The 22,946-nt window shown below is 38.1% G+C and overlaps 1 protein-coding gene across 5 annotated transcripts in view; it reads left to right on the top strand.

Annotated features, from left to right (window-relative positions):
- PDGFD (platelet derived growth factor D) overlaps positions 1–22,946 on the top strand; it is a 281,305-nt gene that overhangs the window by 238,109 nt on the left and 20,250 nt on the right. For all 5 annotated transcript variants that reach the window (XM_018059901.1, XM_005689356.3, XM_005689355.3 and 2 more), the window contains 2 exons: positions 8,377–8,439; positions 15,276–15,474. In XM_018059901.1, the coding sequence (XP_017915390.1) occupies positions 8,377–8,439; positions 15,276–15,474 (262 nt within the window). The remainder of the gene's footprint in view (positions 1–8,376; positions 8,440–15,275; positions 15,475–22,946) is intronic.

Here is a 22,946-nt window from a genome sequence, read left to right as displayed (position 1 = left end):
TGATTGAAAAAAAAAAAAACCCTACATATTTCTGTGACTGTTTTTAAAAGCATTGAAGTTTATGTTGCATCAGCCGTGTTTTAGGTGCAACCAAATATCATTCTAGAACAGCCTTTATTGTTTCATCTTTGAACAATTGTGTATTTAGTAATTTGTGAGAAACATTTCTACAAAATAGGCTTTTGTTTTCCACTAGGGGATACACGGGTGATACCATCAGTCCAGGTAAATGGAGGCACCGACCCTCCAATCCACGTTTTCTTCCACACTGCTGCTTCTGTCCTGGTGCAGATAGTCTGTACAGGTTTCTAGCAAACTGTATTATATAGAACATGCTGTTTTTTAACCTTTTGATTTATGAGTTTATATTATTTTAAGGATATTAACTTTTTATCTGTTGAATCTGCTACCGGTATATTTGCTAGTTGTCAGTATGCTTTCCATTCTGTCTTTGGTATTTTGGGGATTTATACAATGATTTGTGTATGTGAGGTGTATCAGGTTTTACATTTTCTGACTTTAGCATTCATACTTAGAAACAGCTCTTCCACACTACAATTATATAAATATCTACCCGCCTTTTATGCGGTACTTTAAGATTTTACTTTCATATACCTTTCCACCATTCTTGGCTGTAATGCTTTTCTCATCCAAACCAAACCTTACATACTAAGCTGTTTAAAAAGTGAACATCTGAGAATCATATCTATGTTATTAGAATTACTCCAAATAGTATAATGCAGAGAGTGAGGGAGTTTCATTTCAAAATGCCAAATAATGAGTTTCACTGCCAAAATATAATTAGGAACTATTTTAATGTGAGAACATGAACTGAGAGTAATTTGTTATAATTTTAATGACATAAATTATCATTAGATTAAGACAATGCAGATTAAAATGCCTATAATAACAGATGCCTATAATAACAATGCCTATAATACATGTCATTATTTGGTGAATTGGAAAAAAAAAAAAAGTGACTAAGAGATAGAGTAGCTTCTTGGGTTCTAGTCCTGACTTCAGTAATACTCGATTTGGGGTGATGGCCAGTTCCTTCTCTCTTTGAGCATCAGTTTTCTTATCTCTCAAGTGAGGGCACTAGACTTCTAGATGACCTCAATAAGGTACCCACAGAACCTGAGATTCCTACATGGATGAACAGAATAACAAAGCCAAAATATCAGCTTCTTTCTTCTAGGATGGAACATACCACCTTTCAGGAGCATGCACTAAAGAAATCAAGGACTAAGTTTGTCCTAACTTCTTGGAACAGTTCTCTCTCCCTAGATGAATAGGATATGGCTTTTAAAGCACTTATCTGACTTTGCTGTAACAAAGAACAGAAATCTGTTTTTGTAAGCTGGACTGTTTTAATACATTTTCAATGATTGGTCACTGTTCCATTTTAGCATGTCTTAAAGTAATGCTAAGGGAACTGCTCTGCTGAGAACACCCATAAAAAAAGGAGTTTGTCTTTAATTAGCCTGCAGTTTGGAAAACTAGCTGTCTCCTCAGAATGATATTAAAAACATGTAAGACACTTGCTCCTTGGAAGATAAGTTATGACCAACCTAGACAGCATATTAAAAAGCAGAGACATTACTTTGCTGACAAAGGTCCATCTAGTCAAAGCTATGGTTTTTCCAGTAGTTGTGTATGGATGTGAAAGTTGGACTATAAAGAAAGCTGAGCGCCAAAGAATTGATGCTTTTGAACTGTGGTGTTGGAGAAGATGCTTGAGAGTCCGTTGGACAGCAAAGGGATTAAAGCCACTCAATCCTAAAGGAAATCAGTCCTGAATATTCATTGGAAGGACCGATGCTTGAGCTGAAATGCCAATACTTTGGCCACCTGATGTGAAGAACTGACTCCTTGGAAAAGACCTTGAAGTGGGAAAGATGAAAGGCAGGAGGAGAAGGGGCTTACAGAGGATGAGATGGTTGGATGGCATCACTGACTCAATGGACATGAATTTGAGTGAACTCTGGGAGTTGGTGATGGACAGGGAGGCCTGGTGTGCTGCAGTCCATGGGGTCACAAAGAGTCGGACACGACTGAACTGAACTGAGCAAATAGAATGACACAGGCACAAACTGTTCAGAAAGGACCTTGACTATTAAACTATAGAACTTCCTCAGCTTATGGCAAGATTACATCCCAATAAACCTATTGAAAATATTACACTGAAAATGTATTTAATACATCTCATCTACCAAACATCATAGCTTATCCTAGCCTGTCTTAAACATGTTCCAGAACACACATAAACTTATGCTTGAGCAAAATCACCTAATACCAAGCCTATTCTCTAATAATAAAGTGTTTACTATCTCATGAAATTTATTGAATACTGAACGTGAAAAACAGAATAACTGTTCAGGTCCAGAATTGTTGTGGTGTATCAGTTGTTTACCATCATGATCCTGTGCATGACTGGAAGAAAGTATCCTACCACACATTGCTAGCTAGAGAAAAGATCAAAATTCAAAATTTAAAGTGCAGGTTTTTTTTACTGAATGTGTATCACTTTTGCAGCATCTTACAGTCGAACCATCTTAAGAACTGTCTGTCTTGCGTACCTATACTGGGCGGTGGAGAGGGTTAGGTAGCAGCTGAACATCTTTCCTGAATATGCACTAGAGACCAGAGAAATTGGAGTGTGTACCAAAACTAGCTAAGAACTTGGGATAGAGAAGAGAGCAATCAACAAGGTCCCTGTCATTCGGTAGCATACTTTCTACTTGAGGAAAAAAGATAATCAGCAGTAAACAAATATAAAATCACTTCTGTTCATCCTAAATGCTTTGAAGAAAATTAAGCAAGATAAGTGAACAGAGCAACCAAGAGTGGAAGTATTTTAAATAGTGTTCAGAAGAGGTTCTCGAAATATTTGATACTTGAACAGAGAACTAAGACTTGGAGAAAGAGCATCCCAGCCAACAACAAATTTAGATTCAAGGGGAGAAGAAGCTTGGAGGTGTTATTTGAAAGACTGTGAGAAGACTGGTGTAGGAGGGGAGAGGGGTTGGTGAGAACAGTAGAACATCAAATCGGAGAAGACACCAGGAGCTGTGGTAAGCAGTGGTCAGCTTTTATGAAACCAGATTCTCTGAGTGCAATGGAAAGCTGTTGCTTCTTTTTTAAACAGAAAACAGAGTGACTTGACTTACAGTTTAAAAAGATATCAATGAAATAGAGTTGAGAACAAAGAAATCAATATTTGACAGTGGAATCAAGAATACTCAATACAAGAGAGATAGTATTTTCAATAAATGGTGTTGGGAAAACTAGATACTCAAATGCAAAAGAATGAAATTAGACCCCTATTATACTACTCACATCACAAAAGCTAACTAAAAATAGATTAAATACTTAAATGTAAGCTCTGGAAGTATAAAACTCCTAGAAGAAAACAGGGAAAAATGCTTCTGACATTGGTGTTAGCAGTGATTTTTTTAATATGACACCAAAAACAAAGGCATTATAAAAATAAGCAGTTAGACTGTATCAAAATAAAAAGATTCTACCCAGCAAAAGAAACAGCCAACAGAATGAAAAGGCAGCCTGAAGAATGGAAGAAAATATTTGCCTAACTACGTGTCTGATAGGCAGTTAATATAAAAAATATATAAACAACTCATACAATTCAATAGCAAAAAAGAAAAGAAAAAGAATAATAATCAAATAATCTGATTTAAAATGAGAATGGGACCTGAGTAAACTTTTTTCCAAAGGGATATAAATGGTCAATAGGTACATGAAAAGATGCTTATTATCACTAGTCATCAGAAAAATGAAAATCAAAACCATGGTGAGATATTGTCTGCCACCTGGTAGAATGGCTATTATTAAAAAGATAAAAACTAACAACTGTCATTGAGGATGTGGAAAAAAGAAAGCCCTAATGCACTTTTGATGGGAATGTAAATTTGTGCAGCCAGTATGGAAAACAGTATGGAAGTTCCTGAAAATTTAAAAATAGAACTACCATATGATCCAGGAATCCCACTTCTGGATATACCTCCAAAGGAAATGAAATCTCTATACTGAAGAAATATCTGCACTCCCACAGTCATTGCGTTGTTCACAATAGCCAACATAAGTGTCCATTGATAGATGAATGAATAAAGAAAATATGATATATATTTTACATTATATTTTTGCATTTTTTCAATCACAATAAAGAAGGAAATCCTGCAATTCTGACAACATGGATAAACCTTGAGGACATTATCCTGTGTGAACTAAGTAATCAGACAGAAAAACGACAAAACCTGTATGATCTCACTTATATGTGGACTCATTTAGACAAAAAACAAGCAGAATTTATGCAGAAACAAAGTAGAATGGTGGTTGCTGGAGGCAGAAGAATTGGGGGAAATGTGAGATATTGATAACACACTTCTAGTAATAAGGTAGGTTCTGGGGAACTAGTACACAGCCTGATGACTGCTGTGTTATCTACTTGAAAGTTACTAAGAGAATATCTTAAATATTCTCACCACACACTCTCTTTCACACACACACACACACACACACACACTTGTAATTATGTGAATGATGGATGTGTTAACCTTACTGTGGTAATTATTTCACAATATATACATATCAAATTGTCACATTATATACTTTAAACTTATACAGCATTTTATGTCAACTATTTCTCAGTTAAGCTGGAAAAAAAGATAATTCCAGCTACCTTGTGTAATGCAGACTCTAAGGAAGAAGAAAGAAGCATGGAGAAAGTTAACAGGAAGTTGGGAGATTTACTGGTATCTTGGATTTGGGAGATTATGATGCAAGAAATGAGATTTATCCTAGGAGTATAGACTTAGAGAGTAAAATTGCCATATTCTTTTCCATGCCATGATTCTCTTTTCAGGGAGGTTCTGTATTTTATTTTTATAAGGGATGTCATTCCCTTTTATAAGCTCATTTTAAATGTCATTCTTCTTATTTTAATTTAATACCAGAAGCATTTTGCATTGGGGTATAGACAATTAACAGGGTTTCCCTGGTGGCTCAGACGGTTAAAAAAATCCATCTGCAATGCAGAAGACCTGGGTTCGACCCCTGGGTTGGAAGATCCCCTGGAGGAGGGCATGGCAACTCACTCCAGTATTCTTGCTGGAGAATCCCCAAGGACAGAGGAGCCTGGTGGGCTATATTCCATGAGGTCGCAAAGAGTTGGACACAATTGAGCAACTAAGCACACAGCCATTTAACAATGATGTGGTATTCCAGGTGATCAGCAAAGGGACTCAGCCATTCACATACAACTATCCATTCTCCCAAATGCCATTTATAAATAATGGCATACTTTTGAAATAACATAAAAGAAAGTTGGTTTCTTTTAAATGTCTAATATTCATATTGCTAAAAGGAGATAAATTTATTGATACATTTTATATAGGTCTTAATGAAGTGCTTTTTCATGTGTTCCTATTAAAATTTTTGACTGGAATTCTGTAGCCCAAATAGTAAAGAAGATAGTCTCCAATAAATAGTGCTGGGAAAACTAGATATTTAAATGCCAAAGAATGAAATTAGATTCCTATCTTACTCTGCTTATAGAACCTGTGTGTGTGTGTGTGTGTGTGTGTGTGTGTGTGTGTGTGTGTGTATGTTTGGTCATGTCCAACTCTTTGTGGCCCCATGGACTGTAGCCCAGCAGGTTCCTCTGCCCATGGAATTTTCCAGCCAGGAATACTGGAGTAGGTTGGCATTTCCTACTCCAGGGGCTCTTCCTGACCCAGGGAACCCACATCTCTTGTGTCTCCTGTATTGGCAGGCAATTCTTTACCACTAGAGCCACTGTATAGAACCTCCAATAGAAGACTCTCCTTTTGGACTCTGTTCCATTTTCCTCCCCCAGGCATACAATTACCCGTGCTAGCTGCAATGATGTGAAAAGTCACCACACAGTTTTTTACAGAGGAATGGGCTCTGATGGTCCAATCATTCCCAGAAGATGGCTGTGTAATATAGAGCACACCGTCTCTCTGAGAATTGGTCTTCTAATATTGTAATTAAAATAAAGAGATTATCCTTCATATCCTTTTAGCATTTTAGATAATCCTAAGAGTTCTTTCCACTTCCAAAATTTTAAGATGGTTCCTCTTCTGATTTCCAATGCCATTGACACAATCCAATGCTTATTTAGTTAATTACACAATGCTATATATGTCAGCCATTTTTATGCTGATAATTTCCCAGTTTTATATCTCAAGTTCAGGATTTATTTTATATCTCAAGTTCATGAGGTTTATTCTCATATAATAAATGGCTTCCTGAACATGTCTACCTAGATGTTATATCAGCACTACAAATACTTAATGTCCAACATGCCTGATTCATTAACGTTCCCCATCAACTTGCTCCTTTTTCTGAATACTCTCCTCATATTGTTTAGGTTACTCTCTCTTTGATTGTCTTCTACTATACCATTCTAGCAAATAACCACCTGCTTACTTGTCTACTTATCTGAGTCTACAATACTCAGTTCGAGTTACCTTCTTATGCAAAATTTTCCTAAGCCCACTTCCTAGGCAAGAAGAATTTCTCACCACCTGTGGTATCTTGAGTAATATCAGAGCACCTGCCTGAGTCTGTTCACCTATTTATTTGTCTACATTTTGAACTCCATGAGAGGAATTATAGTTTCTTATTTCCTTGTGATTCTATGCTCAGCTTAAAATATATCACATTAGATGATTAACAAATATATCATGAGTGAGTAAAAATGAAAATTCTCTGATCTGAGAATGGCTCATGTCCCATTTTTCAATCTGAAATATATTCTCACACTAATAGCATCTCCAAGACAGGGAGAAGCCATTGGCTTTCTTGCTTATTTTGACTTGTTTGCCAGTTTATGAAGACTCGTATAAATGTTTACCTTCGTTTGTTTGCACTCATCCTTTCATGAGATATCAGTGTTCTTTCCATGTACATTCTGTCTTGCAGAGTGCAGAGACTTTTCTTTTTCCTCTCTTCCTTGAGATTGAGATTAGAATAATGATGCCCAGCCAGTTTTTAATGAATGTTCATTCCTGTACCCCACATTTGCCTTAGTTCCCTCTGGAAAACAACTGAAGTTTCTTATATGTAGGCATTTATATATAAACCAATTTTATCATCAGCAGTTAACAAATACACTTCCAACTCTTCAAAATGTTAGTGAAATTCAGACATGATTCTTAGCTCTCATTCAGTAAGCATACTTGGGCGAATAAGCTGTCAAATTTGAGTGGCTGAATTTTTCTCAGCATCATCTTAAAATACCTCCTACTCTCTGATCAGGCTAGAAGAAATTAACCAAAGTGATTTATTTTAACAGTGTCAAGAAATAATGTGTGACTAGTGAAAAATGATAGAGTCAGCTTTCCTTCCCATTATGTTTTTAAAACTTACAGGTACTGGAATAATTAACAGCAAATCAGAACGAACTTTGCCTTATAAGAAAAGTTTCTTTCTCTGAGGTCACAAACCCTTTAAGACTTTGAGTCTGCTCTTCACTTTCTTTCCTTGAGTGGGTAGTGCTTTGTCACTCCCACAGCTATTTCCTTCCTCCTGCCAGTCTTCCTGACATTTCTTGATAGAGTCAGGAATAGCATTTTGTCAGTTAATTTATCTTTAAAAGGTCACAGATTATCATAGACTAGCTTGGCAGAAATGAACGTATTACAGAACATAGTTCAAACCAAGTAAACATTAACACTGATAATAATTATTATTAATCTTTATTAGGCTCTAGTTATAATTACATAATTAATGCAGTCAATCCTCAAAATGGCCCTGTAATTTAAGCATCCCATGTCAGCCTTTTACAGGGCCCAGTGGTAAAGAATACACCTGCCAGTGCAGGAGGTGTGAGCTTGATCCCTGGGTTAGGAGGATCCCCTGGAGGAGGAAATTGCCACCCACTCTAGTACTCTTGCTGGAGAATCCCCATGGACAGAGGAGCCTGGTGGGTTTCAGTCCACGGGGTCACAAAGAGTCAGACATGACTGAGCGTAGCACGGCACGTCACGATGTAAAAGCACGTTCCTTTTGCAGAGAGGAAGAGAAGGATTGGAGAGAAGAGGCCACGTGGCCAATGGATGGCTGAGTTAAAATCTGAACTCCTGCCCTCACATTTTTTGCATTTCACCAGTGTTTATAAGAATATGTGAATGCAATTGTCCATGTCTTGAATGACAAGGGCTCTTGAGGAGAGGTGCTTAAGGCAGATGGTGATCTGTTCAGCAGGCGTGTAGCCTGTATTCCCGTTGTCACATAGTTGGAAGCAGATTCAGATGGCTGAGATGAAACTGTGCATGTAATGAGTTGAACAGGGGTTTGCCTGACTCGCATGAATGTTTCTTTGCCTTCTAGGAAGATTTCCAACCTGCAGCAGCCTCAGAGACCAACTGGGAGTCAGTCACAAGCTCTATCTCAGTAAGTAATTTATTTTTCTGTTGCCTGCAAAAACAACTGATGGAGTAGTAGCTAAGGTCAATCCTGGGATGACTTCAGCTTCATAAAGGATCTATGGCTTGATCCAAAGCCAGATCTTAAGCATGATGTGTTCTTCCATTTCTTTTGAGTTACAGTGGGCTATGTGCAATGCCCTTTTGCCTTCTCTTTCAGAAAGGTTTCCAGGAAATGTCAGTACCCATTGTAGGAACACGGGGGACAATGACTTAAGTATTTATGAGTTTCAAAGCAGAACATTCCAACTAAAAGACTATCCAGCCATATAAAATATATGAAACAGGTCCAAGGCCCAAGCTCAAGTGGGGAATTTTGAAATAGCTTTTTGAATATTCCAGGGGAAGCTGTTAACCTTTGCATTTTCAATGGTCTTTTCATATGTGAAAAAGCCCCAGTATTAATCACAAGATAAAACTTAAGTGCAAGCCAGACTTGTGTTCTGTGTGTCTTAGAAATAAAACATAACTCACCCTGAAACTTAAAATGGTTCGTGCTCCATTTGTTTTCCTCCAAATTTAGTCATTTCACAGTATTCTGCCTACTTATCTACTTTGTTCAGAAAGAGCAGGTTTTGTTTTCACCAGTCCTGTAGGTAGCACTTGTGTAGCAATAAACTAAAATATGATAAATGCAGTTGTTCATTATAAGATTAAGAGCATGGAGAAAACTTGGGTATGGTTCTAAAGTATGTTAGCGTGGCTGAGTCAATGTTGATTATTTTTTTCCCCCTGAAGTGATAGTCTATCTTTTGTTCTTGGGGGGAGTTTTAAAAAATATCCTGAGATGCCAGGATTTCCTCATCTATAGATTCTGTGACTCTTTAATTCACCAAGTGTGGCTGCTGGACTAGAATATGATCTGCTGGAGATCAGTGAGGCCTCTAATGGTGATTTTACAGAAACTTTGTTCATCTCTGACAGTTGGCAATGCATGCTCTGAAATTAGCTGGGTATAGGCGATTATTGTCAGGTAGGAGACAATTCAAATAATGCTGGGGTACTGGGGAGCTAAGAGGCTAGGCAGGAGGTGTGGGCAGTTAGCGGCTGACTGACAATTTAAGGTACGTGCCAGTGGCAGCTTTTCCACCAGGACCAAGAGTTCTGTTCTGTCAGGAGATCCTCTGGCTGCTCAAGTATCTTATGTGTGATTGCTCAAGGTTGTCTCATCCGTCCTTGCCCCAAGGGCAGAAATTAATGAGCTTGAAGTCCCCCTCTAACTCAGGATAGCCCAGGTCCTCTGAAACAGAAGGACTGTCCCATCCATTTGGTGCGTCTGTGCAAGCTCAGCCTTATGTCTGAATCCACTGGAAACTCTTCTAGATTGAGTTTTAAGTCCAGGTTCTGCTGAGTCCTCTTGGAAGGTGAGGGAAACCTCGCTTCTTTTCTCAGCATTCTGATTTTCAAAAACCTTCTGAATCAGGAGCAAAAGCCCTTGGATCTCCCATTAACTTCTTTTTTTGTTTTTAAACCATTTATCATTTATTTATTATTATTACTTTACAGTATGTAAACCATTCTTTGCTTCTGTTAAGACTGGTTTACAGTTTTCAGAACATTTTTTAAAACAAATTTTTATCATTTTAAACTAATTCACTTAGCTTTTAGTTTGATTTTTATGAACATATAACAGAATCTGAATGAGATCAAATTTATAGTGCCATTGGAAGAAGCACAATCAAATAGTATTTCCCTCAAAAAATAGTTTTGAAATAATTGACTCAGAAACAAAAATGTTCTCCATTGTTGATTAGGTCACCTAGTCAGTCATAAATATTTTCTTAACCATTACTAGTGTGTTAGTCGCTCAGTCATGCCTGACTGTTTGTGGCCCCATGGACTGTAGCCCATCAGGCTCCTCTGTCCATGGAATTCTCCAGGCAACAATACTAGAGCATGTAGCCATTCTCTTCTCCAGTGGATCCTCCCAACCCAGGGATCAAACTCAGGTCTCCTCCACTGCAGATTCTTTACCATCTGAGCCACCAGAGAATCCCCAACCATCATTAGTATTTCAAGTCAAAACTTGAAAAGAGCAGCAAAACTCATACATAAGTTCTCTTTTACATTGTACCTATAGTTTGTATTTGGTCTTCAAACTAATATTAGCAGAGCTTGGATCCCCTCCTCATCCTCAGGGACTAAGAGCACCTCCACAGCTTTCTCTTGGAGGGACATCTGAATACACCCCCTACACCTTAGGTACTGTTAAGACGAAGCCCAGGAAGCTCCTTGCCAGGAGGTCCCCAGAATCATTTAGTTAGCTTTGCTTGTGGTTGAATGGCTTGATTGATGTACCTGCTTTTGTCTCAAAAAAGAGGGAAAAATGTAATTTCAAAGCTTTCATATGGTGTCATGCACCTAACTTTAGCCAGTTAGTTTTGATTTTGTGGATCTTAGACCACATTATTGTGATACAAAGCTAATTGTAAATCATGTGGTCAGTAAGAGCCAAGTAGACTGCAGACCCAGACAATACAAAGTTGAGTGGGAATTTGGACTTGTGTTACTGAATCATAAATTTAACTGCCTTAAGCATAGTGTACCAAGAGGGTTGTGAAAGACAGAAGTAATGTACCTTAATCAGGGTTCAGCTTCTATGAGCCATGCACACACAAACACAAACACAAATACACTCCTAGATTCAATAGTCGGACTGGTACCTTCAGTCTATCTCACGTCTCTCACTTTACACTCCAAACCCCATCTGCCACTTACTCCCTTTCCATATAGGGTGTATTTGAATTACAGCAAATTATACCAATAGTAGCTATTTATGCTCCTATAAAACCTCTTCACAATATTGCATAGGACAATATTACATAGGAACCTGGAATGTTAGGTCCATGAATCAAGGTAAATTGGAAGTGGTCAAACAGGAACAAAGTGAACATCAACATTTAGGAAGCAGTGAACTAAAATGGACTGGAATGGATGAATTTAACTCAGATAACCATTATATCTACTACTGTGGGCAAGAATCCCTTAGAAGAAATGGAGTAGCCCTCACAGTCAACAGGAGTCTGAAATGCAGTACTTAGATTCAATCTCAAAAATGACAGAATGACCTCTGTTGGTTTCCAAGGCAAACCATTCAATATCACAGTAACCCAAGTCTATGCCCAAAACAGTAATGCTGAAAAACCTGATGTTGAATAGTTCTATGAAGACCTACAAGACCTTCTAGAACTAACACCCAAAAAAGATGTCGTTTTCATTATAGGGGACTGGAATACAAATGTAGGTAGTCAAGAGATACCTGGAGTAACAGACAAATTTAGCCTTGGAGTAAAAAAATGAAGCAGGACAAATGCTAATAGAGTTTTGCCAAGAGAACTCACTGATAATATCAAGCACCATTTCCAACACAAGAGAAGACTCTACACATGGACATTACCAGATTGTGAATACTGAAATCAGATTGATTATATTCTTTGCAGCCAAAGATGGAGAAGCTCTATACAGTCAGCAAAAACATGACCAGGTGCTGAGTGTGGATCAGATCATGAATTCCTTATTGCCAAATTCAGACTTAAATGGAAGAAAGTAGGGAAAACCACTAGTACATTCAGGGATGACCTAAGTCAAATCCTTTATGATTATAAAGTAGAAGTGACAAACAGATTCAAGGGATTTGATCTGATAGACATACTGTCTGAAGAACTATGAACAGAGGTTCGTGACATTGTACAGGAGGCAGGGATCAAGACCATCTCCAAGAAAAAGAAATGCAAAAAGGCAACATAGTTGTCTGAGGAGGCCTTGCAAATAGCTGAGAAACAAAGAGAAGCTAAAGGCAAAGGAGAAAAGGAAAGATATACCCACTTGAATGCAGAATTCCAAAGAATAGCAAGGAGAAATAAGAACGCCTTCCTCAGTGAACAATGCAAAGACATTGAGGAAAACAATAGAATGGGAAAGACTAGAGATCTCTTCAAGAAAATCAGAGATACAAAGGGAATATTTCATGCAAAGATGGGCACAATAAAGGACAGAAATAGTATGAACCTAAAAGAATCAGAAGATATTAAGAAGAGGTGGTAAGATTAAACAGAAGATTACAAAGATCTTCATGACCCAGATAATCATGATGGTGTGATCCCTCACCTAGAACCAGACATCCTGGAATGTGAAGTAAGTGGGCCTTAGGAAGCATCACTAAGAAGAAAGCTAGTGGAGGTGATGGAATTCCAGTTGAGCTATTTCAGATCCTAAAAGATGATGCTGTGAAAGTGCTGCACTCAATATGCTAGCAAATTTGGAAAACTCAGTGGTGGCCACAAGACTGGAAAAGATCAGTTTTCATTCCAATCCCAAAGAAAGGCAATGCCAGAGAATGCTCCAACTACCACACAATTGCACTCATCTCACATGCTAGCAAAGTAATGCTCAAAATTCTCCAAGGCAGGCTTCAGCAATATGTAAACTATGAACTTTCAAATGTTCCAGATGGATTTAGAAAAGCAGAGGAACCAGATATCAAATTGCCAACATCCACTGGATCATCAAAAAAGCAAAGGAGTTTCAAAATAATATCTACTTATGATTTATTGACTATGCCAAAGCCTTTGACTGTGTGGATCACAATAAACTGTGGAAAATTCTTAAAGAGATGGGAATACCAGACTACCTTATCTGCCTCCTGAGAAATCTGTATGCAGGCCAAGAAGCGAGTTAGAACTGGACATGGAACAACAGCCTGGTTTCAAATTGGGAAAGGAGTATATCAAAGCTGTATATTGTCACCCTCTTTATTTAACTTAGATGCAGAGTACATCATGAGAAACGCTGGGCTGGATGAAGCATAAGCTGGAATCAAGATTGCCAGGAGAAATATCAGTAATCTCAGATATGCAGATGACACCACCGTTATGGCAGAAAGTGAAGAAGAACTAAAGAGCCTCCTGATGAAAGTCAATGAGGAGAGTGAAAAAATTGGCTTAAAACTCAACATTCAGAAAACAAAGATCATGATGTCTAGTCCCATCACTTCATGGCAAATAGATGGGGAAACAATGGAAACAGTGACAGACTTTATTTTGGGGGGCTCCAAAATCACTGCACATGATGACTGCACCCATGAGATTAAAAGACACTTGCTCCTTGGAAGAAAAGCTATGACAAACCTAGACAGCATATTAAAAAGCAGAGACATTACTTTGTTAACAAATGTCCATCTAGTCAAAGCTATAGTTTTTCCAGTAGTCATGTATGGATGTGAGAGTTAGGCTATAAAGAAAGATCAACACCAAAGAATTGATGCTTTTGAATTGTGATGTTGGAGAAGACTCTTTAGTGTCTCTTGGACTTCAAGGAGATCCAACCAGTCCATCCTAAAGGAAATTAGTCCTGAATCGTCATTGGAAGGACTGATGGTGAAGCTGAGATAGTTGGCTACCTGATGCGAAGAACTGACTGATTGGAAAAGACCCTGATGCTGGGAAAGATTGAAGGTGGGATGAGCCGGGGTCAACAAAAGATGAAATGGTTGGATGGCCTCACCAACTCAATGGACCTGAGTTTGAGTAAGCTCCTGAAGTTGGTGATGGACAGGGAGGCCTGGCATGCTGCAGTCCATGGGGTTGCAAAGAGTCAGACATGACTGAGCAACTGAACTAAACTGAAAACCTCTTAATTTTCCCCAAGAGTAAGTGTCATTTGGGTATCTTTGGATCTTGATTTGTTAAAAAGCATTCACCTGAAAGTCTGAAAATAATTGTGGGCTTTGCTGTCTGGGACTCTATAAGGCATATGCATATTATTTCTCTTTAGGAATACAGCTAAGTTTCAGAAATGTAAGTTTTCATTAATTTTTATTTTCCTATAGAGATATGAGATACTTGCCCTTGGGGGATATTATTTGTTTAGCGGTTTCTTTAAAGACATTTAGAAAACATTGGAGACTATGCTTTCCATCCCTTATTAATGGGTCATGAATTTTTACAGAGATGTTTGACTCATGGCTCATTTACCTCTAGATTGTACAAGGGTTAGTGAAGTAAGTGCTTAGAAATTTATATGGGAATATATTCCATGGCAAAATGCATAATCCCTTCCAGACTTTCTATGATGTTGCATTCCCCACTTAAGGAGTATTCCTGAGAATGTTTTAATGGCAACAGGGATCCCTAGCAACTATAGCACTTAAAATGCATACACACACACACACACACACACACACACACACACACACACAAAGTGCATTTACACACATACACACCCAAGTGAATCTTCCAGTCAAGGGAGCCAGCTTCATGGCTTATTATTCTTGTTAACAATAAGCTGTGTAAAGTACCAAATTTTGTCAAGATATTTCCAGAGTAAATTTAAACACTGCTCAGAGAACGTCTGTTGTGCTAGGTGAGCTATAAAGAGGGAGCATTGAGGCTAAGCAAGGGAGATGAAATGGATTACTCAGAGTTTGCATAGAAGATGAAAGGAGTTCATAATTTACCTATTACCATTATTTCTTGATATGGATATGATGATTTCGGTCTTTGAACCAAGAAATTTAATGACTTATTTTGATATTTCCATTTATCTGGTATCATTTTTAACGATTACAGTTCAGATGCTGGGTATTTTATGATCTTCCTGTTTTTGATTTGCAGTAAAGCAGATGACTATGATTTACCAAGTAATTATTTGGGAATATGGCAAGACTATGGCATAGGGGCTTAACATGATATTTATATACATGATGTCTTATAATCGGAAGTCTGTGTTCCTTCCATAAGGTTGTGTGACTTGTATTTCATAGCAATGCACTTTTTCTGAGTACACTGAGCTGTATGTCACTCTTAGGGGGTATCCTATCACTCTCCATCAGTAACGGACCCCACTCTCACTGCGGATGCTCTGGACAAAACGATTGCAGAATTTGATACTGTGGAAGAGCTGCTCAAGCACTTCAATCCAGAATCATGGCAAGACGATCTTGAGAATCTGTATTTGGATACCCCTCATCATCGAGGCAGATCGTATCATGACAGGAAGTCAAAAGGTAAGAAACAGATACAGTTCTTCATAAGCAGTTACAAGTGCTAATAATAGTAACAAGTAAAAATTTGCAATGCAATATAGTTACTACACTTAAATCAGATTATTATATATCTTTTCACAACACTTTCAAATGATATTCTGTGTTTTGCCCAAACTGTGTTGTTTATATGGGACTAAGAAAGACTTGAGTCATTCAAAGTTTGGAGCTAGAAAAGACCTTATAAAATCAGCTGGATCAACTTTGTGCTTCTTAGCAAACAAGGTATTTTTAGTCCCACCATAAATAGTAGAGGTGACCAACGTCAGGGGAGCTGGATAACTCTTCAAAGGCTGCATGGCAATGGAGAGGAAAGGAGAATCACGGTCTCTTGCCTCCAATATCAGTGCATATGTAACAGTCCTCTGTGTCTCTCTGATGGATGTGAGTGTTTCATTAGCCCAGGACTCATTCAGTGTTCGCAGGAGAGGCTCCTGGTAAAGCAGTGGTCAAAATTCTGGAGGATTACAACTCTACTCATTCAGTGTCCTTTCCAAAAAATTTCATAAGGTCCTACCATAGGCTTGGCGTCCTTGGTAGTTCATAGGATAGAAAGGTCCCAAGAAAGAAACAAAGATGTGGGATATTTTGCACAAGTGTGAGGGCACTCATTCAGTTGGAAGGTTCATAAAAACACAGTGAAGGGACGAGAAAAGAATATTCAGCAGAGTTAAAACTTCAAGAGTTAAAACCATAGTTCTTAAACTCTTAAAAAATAGGATGCTGCATCTGGGTAATATGATTTTAGGATGTGAATGTTTATTTGAATGTTTAACTCAAATTAATAGAGAAATAATTTGTAATTACCTCTTATTGAATAAAAGTATAATTTCTAGTCTGTTACGTTCTTGCTTCATTTGTTAAGATTTTTTTATTATTAACATTTTCTTTGGAAGTCCTATAAGGCTGACTTGCATCACAGATGTAAAGATATTTAATACAGTACAGCCTGTTTCTTTGTAGTAACAGAGGTCCTTTTAAAGAGAAGGGATAGGTTGCCCACTCCAGTATTCTTGGGCTTCTCTGGCAGCTCAGATGGTAAAGAATCCACCTATAGTGTGGGAGACCTGGACTCCATCCCTGGATTGGAAGATCCCCTGCAGAAGGGAAAGACTACCCACTCCAGTATTCTGTCCTGGAAAATTCCATGTACAGAGGAGCCTAGCAAGCCACAATCCATGGGGTTGCAAAGAGTGGGACATGACTGAGTGACTTTCACTTTCAGTAATTGTGAACCTGGGCCCTTTTACAGATAATGTTTGTGTTGGTGAGGGCAATCTGTTAGAATATGTAGGCTGAAGTGACTAATTAGTTAACTCCTGCCTAAATCTGCTACTTATGGCTTAGGTCATAATCTTATATACATAAATCGCACAGCTAAGTGGGAACGACAGAGTCACTGGTGGCCCTGATGTTATGGAGACACGGGGCATCCCTGTGTGAGTGCTAAGTCACTTTAGTCGTGTCCGACTCTTTGCGTCGCTATGGACTGCAGCCCGCCAGGCTCCTCTGTCCGTGGGATTCTCCAGGCAAGAGTACTGCAGTGGGTTGCCATCTCCTTCTCCAGGGGGATCTCCCCGACCCAGGGATGGAACCCAGGTCTCCTGCGTCTCCTTCACTGGCTGGCAGGTTCTTTACCACTAGCACCGCCTAGGATGTCACATGCAGGACAGCACCACTCTCAGATCAAATTTCCTCAGCGCTCACTTTGTATCCAACACAAAAAAGAAAATGCTTTTTTATAAGGCATTGCTGTCTTTGGATTTCTACTAGGTCCTTGAAAGAAAATAAAATATTCATGATGCTTTGAGAACCCCAGAAAAAAAATATTAAAATGGCATTGGACAGAGAAATGATAAAACATGACTATGTCTTCAAGTATCTTAACCATGACAGCTATTTGAGGGTTAGCCCTACTTGACACCTATTTTTATGAAATACTAAAATTTAAAAATCACCTAAATTCATTACTGATTTTCCCCCAGATATTATGTTGAGTTAGAGGCATCTTGGTTCAAATCCTAACCCTGCCACTTACAAGTTTGGTGATTATTTCAGCTAATCATTGATTGTTCCTGATCCTCAGTTTCCTCATTGGCAAGTATGATAATACCTACTTTCAGGAATTGTTAGAGGTTCTGTCCAAACCACCTGATACATAGTACTTGCTCAAGAGATGTTAGCCAGTTGTAGTTACTGAGATTTCTGAAACGACTGCTTCACTTCCTTGATGGAGCCTTTATTGCCCCTTGTTTTCTCTCTGTGAAGCCCACCACTCCATACTTCTCAAGTCTGGAGTACTTGAGATGCTACAGCACTTATTTGTCCTACTACTGCATTGCTGTTGTATCTCTGTATTTTCTCTAAGGGGTTTCCCTGGTGACTCAAATGGAAAAAAAAAAAAAAAAAATCTGCCTGCATTGTAGACCTGTTTTGATCCCTCAGTTGGGATGATTCCCTGGAGAAGCAAATGGTAACTTACTCCAGTATTCTTGCCTGGAGAATTCCATGGACAGAGGAGCCTGGCAGACTACAGTCCAAAGAGTTAGATATGACTGAGCAATGTGAGGTCCTAGGACCTAAGTGTTTCAACTGCGGCTGAATGTTAAGTCACCTGGGGAGCTTTAACAAAATATAGGTGCCTAGTGCTGTCCCAGTCACACGGACTCAGAAACTCTGAGGGCGAGTCTAGGGCATTGATATTATTTTATGGCTCCTAGGAGATTGAGTAGATCCCCTCTGGCCTAGAGAATTCCATGAGCTATAGTCCATGGGGTCACAAAGAGTCAGACACAACTGAGAGACTTTCATTTTCAGGAGATTGAGAGGGATCCTCAGAGGCACTCAGTGTTGAAGGATTGTTCATCCTCTATCTTCAGTAAATTGATATTATCTCTGACACATTGGAAAAGACCCTGATGCTGGGAAAGACTGAGAGCAGGAGAAGAAGGGGGTGACAGAGGACAAGATGGTTGGATGGCATCACTGATCAATGGATATGAGTTTGAGCAAGCTCTGGGAGATAGTTGTGAAGGACAGGGAAGCTGATGTGCTACAGACCATGGACTTGCAAAGAGTCAGACATGACTTAATGACTGAACAGCTGTAACAACTGACACATTTTAGCTGCTCAATTGGTCTCTGTGAAATTGGAGATATTAATAATTTAGTATATTTCTAAAGTTTATAGAAACCCACTCCATAGAGTTAGGCTTGTGCCTTTATTAAGAATGCCTTTGGTTACTGAAATAACCTTGCTAGAGTATTCAAGAGAACATTCTGCTGATTTCTGATAGAGTAAACATTTATCTCCCCTATTGGCTTAGATTCCATTTCGCAATCTCTTATTTAAAATGGCTCTAAGGCAGATCTGTACCCTTTCATTGAACACTAGCAAGTCACCGTTGTCTACACTTGTGTAACTGTCCTGATTTAATTATCATTCCCTGATGCTGAACCACCTGCATGTATCACAGAAGCAAAGGAAGTCGCATTTAATATTTCAGCTGTCATTGTCAGCTTTTGCAACTTAAAAATATAAATCCATGGGTTTTTATCCTGATGTATAAGAAATGGGATAGTGAATAAAAGAGTGAAAACCTAAAAATAGTTATAGATGATGGAGGTCCATTAGATGTCAAATAAAATATGAACTCCATAGGATTTCTAAAACATTTTCTACTACCAGTATTTGTTGCTGTTGTTTAATCCCTGAGTCATGTCTGACTCTTTGTGACCCCCTGAACTTTAGCCTTTTAGCCTGCCTGGCTCCTCTGTCCATGGGATTTCCCAGGCAAGCATACTGGAGTGGGTTGCCATTCCTTTCTCCACGGGCTCTTCCTGACCCAGGGATTGAACCTGCATCTGCTGTGTTGGCAGGCTGATTCTTTACCACTGAGCCACCTGGGAAGCCTCTATAATAATCTCTTAATGATGCTGTATAGAAACAAACTTGTCATTTGTGAATATCCATTGAGCATCCTTTTTTCTGATTTCCCCAGACTGATCAAAAGTGGAATTTTTCATGATATCAAATCTAAATTTTTCATGATATCAAAGAACAAGATTCTAAAATTGAATGTGAATATATAGATCACAAAATTTTATAAACACTAAAATAAAATACAAATACACTAGGTGAGGAACTTGTAAACTAGGAAAGAGTTAATATATTTAAATTAAAATTTATGCTTTGCTTCTCCTGTTATTTGAAGGGAGATTAGGTGACAGTGAGGTTTTACTTCTCCTTAAGAAGAGACTTGAAAATGGGAAGTATGAGGATATTAAAAGTTTAGAGAGAAGAGGGAGGGAAAGGAGACATAACATTGCCAAGTACTGAAGCCAGAATTTCAGTGCATAAGGTCCACTTTTTTTCAAATTCACAAGTAATAGATAAGAAAAAACTTGTCTGTAAAAGCTTCTGGACTGATGATATTAGGACAAGTTAATATATCCAACTTTCAGTTTCCTAGAGGGTAATGGAGAAAAGGGTAGCATGGATAATTGAAATCTGTAAATAACTGCAGTTCCAAAACCCAATTTTGCCAATAATTTCAACCTTAAAGCTGCTCAAAGTTTTAAAATAAGTCATTTGAAATTCAAGTTGCATTTATTTCTTCTGATGAACATGCTAATAACATAGCAAATTTGCACATAATTAGGTAAAAAATTATATGGATGTTCTACAAACCATGCAATTGCTCTCTGAATCCTTGCATGGCCGCTATACCTGTGTTCGGTTATGAAGTCATGTTCAACTCCTTTTGACCCCATGGACTAGAGCCAGCCAGGCTCCTTTGTCCATGGGATTTCCCAGTCAAGAATACCGGAGTGAGCTGCCATTTTCTTCTCCAGGAGACCTTCCCAATCCAGGGATCAACCCATATCTCCTACATTGGCAGGTGGATTCTTTACCACTGAGCCACCAGGGAAGTCAAGGAAGCATGACCACTGAAGTTAATAGAAATTATACTATGATTCCTTGAAAAAAAAAAAGTCCTTTGAATTTATGGGCAGTGTGTATTTAGTCAAGTACATAGCACAAAATCTGACATCTCAACATGGAAAAGCTGTTGGTCTTAAACTCTTCTAGACTGGGCATTGAGAAGTGACTTATGGGAATTAACAACGTGAGATCCATTTTTTTTGTTTGTTTGTTTTTACTTATTCCGGGAGAGCACGACTTTCCTGAATGATGGTGTGTTTGTGTGGCTGAGCTGGTAAAGAATCCGCCTGCAATGTGGGAGACCTGGGTTCAATCCCTATGTTGGGAAGATCCCCTGGAGGAGGGAAAGGCTACCCACTCCAGTATTTTGGCCTGGAGAATTCCATGGACTGTGTAGTCCATGAGGTCACAAAGAGTCGGATACAACTGAACAAATTTCTCTTTTACTTTTGCCATAGAAAACCCAATAATAAGAGGGAAACCTGTTTTCATAGCTTGTGTTGTGATTAAAATATGGATATAATTGTTGAGGCATTCCAACTTAGTAGTTCTGAACAACAATAATGCTTGACAAAAATACATTTTCCCCAAAGATTTGCCATTTATTGATACATGAGCTGAATTTGACCTGCACTCCTCTTTAAAAATCAGTAAATTAATATTGAGTGAATCAAGCATACTAATATTAAATTGATTCCAGATGACAGAGTTTGAAATATATGATTTTCACAGACTCTAAATGGTTAGATGTTGTAACTCTGGGACAGCTACCAACCCATTCCGCAGGATCTTATATCAATTCTGTGATTTCTTACATGATGTTATTTTTCTATAAGATCTAAAACACTCTTTAATATTAAAACAATTTATTGGTAAATAACTGGAATAAGAAGCTGAGGATTAAATTAAATAGATATGTCTCATATAAAATGTTAGAACTGGCTCTGAATTCTTTTAGATGCAAATATCTTTTATTTTTAAATTAGTCACTTAGTGTTGTTTTTTGTCATGCCCTTGCATACTAACTAGAAAGAGGTAGCTTGCTCTTCCAAAAATGATTTAGAATGTAGGAAATAATTTCAGTGTATTAAGATATGAATATGTTTTTTAAATGAGCTAGTCAATGTAAATCAAATGCTTACAACTTTCTCTTGCCTGTTTGATATCTGAGTAAGAATTTGCAGAAAAGTCCTTGACTCTACGGGTGAATTGGGTATGGCAGTCTTGAGATGTCATCTGCTTGCAACTATCTATAGGTAAATTAAACAGGGGTACAAGAGACATTAAATCAAATGGATTTTTCTAATTTCTTATGTTCAGTAAGGGCTAACTTCTTTGATTTTCCTGAACAATGTGGTATGTACCAAGTAAAAGCTTCTTTTTATCAATATTAAAATTGCTTACCATAAATTTGATAGAGCAAAAAGAAAGAATGTGATAGTGGGAAGAGGACAGACTTTGGAGTCAAGTGAACTTACAATAAGATTCTAAATGAGTTCCTGATAGTAGCCTTGGAGAAGTTATATGCAGACCTCAGCAGCCCTTTTGCAAAGTTGTATTAGGCTTAGTAATAGCAGCGTATCCAACTCCTAGTAGCCCCTCAATAAATGATGGCTACTATTATTATCTGAATACAAAACTCTTTGGGGTCAAGTAAACTTATAATAAAATTCTAAATCAGTTCCTGATTAGTAGCCTTGGAGAAGTTATGTGCAGACCTCAGCATTTAGTAAAATAGCTAATTACAAAATAGCTAATTACAAAGGGTTGCAAAGTTGTATTAGGCTTAGTAAAAGCAGCGTATCCAACTCCTAGTAGCCCCTCAATAAATGATGGCTACTATTATTATTTGAATACAAAACTTTGCATAGAACCCAGACATTTCTGTGGACCCTGTTCTCTTCCCTGTATGGTTTTAAAAGTCTGGAGAGCCTCCTATGGACTATCCAAATATTGTCATATTTAAGTATCTGTATAATCAGTACACTCATTAAAATTTTACAAAATAAATTCCAACTACTCAACTTTTCCAATATACTATTTATTAAGAAATTTCTGGCCCCATTTTGCTTTTTAGACATTTTCTCTTTAAAGCTTACTTTTTAGGCTTTAGCCACTGTTTATAACCCATATGATTTGAAAGTATCTAGATGCCCCACTCACTCGGTTTGCCTACAACCATTAATAAAAACCATATTGTCATATATAGTGCTGCATACATCTATGAGGGCACACACATACAAGTTTGAAGAAAATCTCAGCACACGATCAAGGACTTTTTTGGCTCGTTTATTCTCATAGTGCCAGCACAGCCTCTGCTTTTCTCTGATAATGGTGTCTATCTTTGTGAATATCCTAAGCCCACTTTCATTATCAAACATTCCTCAGGTCTAGGCATATGACTTAAGTGCAAATTGATTGGAAAATCCATTTCACAGTAGAAAACCATAAGTAACTTTTAACGTCTTGGTGGACAAATGTGCCTTTTCCA

The sequence above is a fragment of the Capra hircus genome, chromosome 15 (assembly GCF_001704415.2).
Source record: "Capra hircus breed San Clemente chromosome 15, ASM170441v1, whole genome shotgun sequence".
Lineage (NCBI taxonomy): Eukaryota > Metazoa > Chordata > Mammalia > Artiodactyla > Bovidae > Capra > Capra hircus.
The sequence above is the reverse complement of the archived record's forward strand: the minus strand, read 5'-3'. Positions and strand labels throughout refer to the sequence as shown.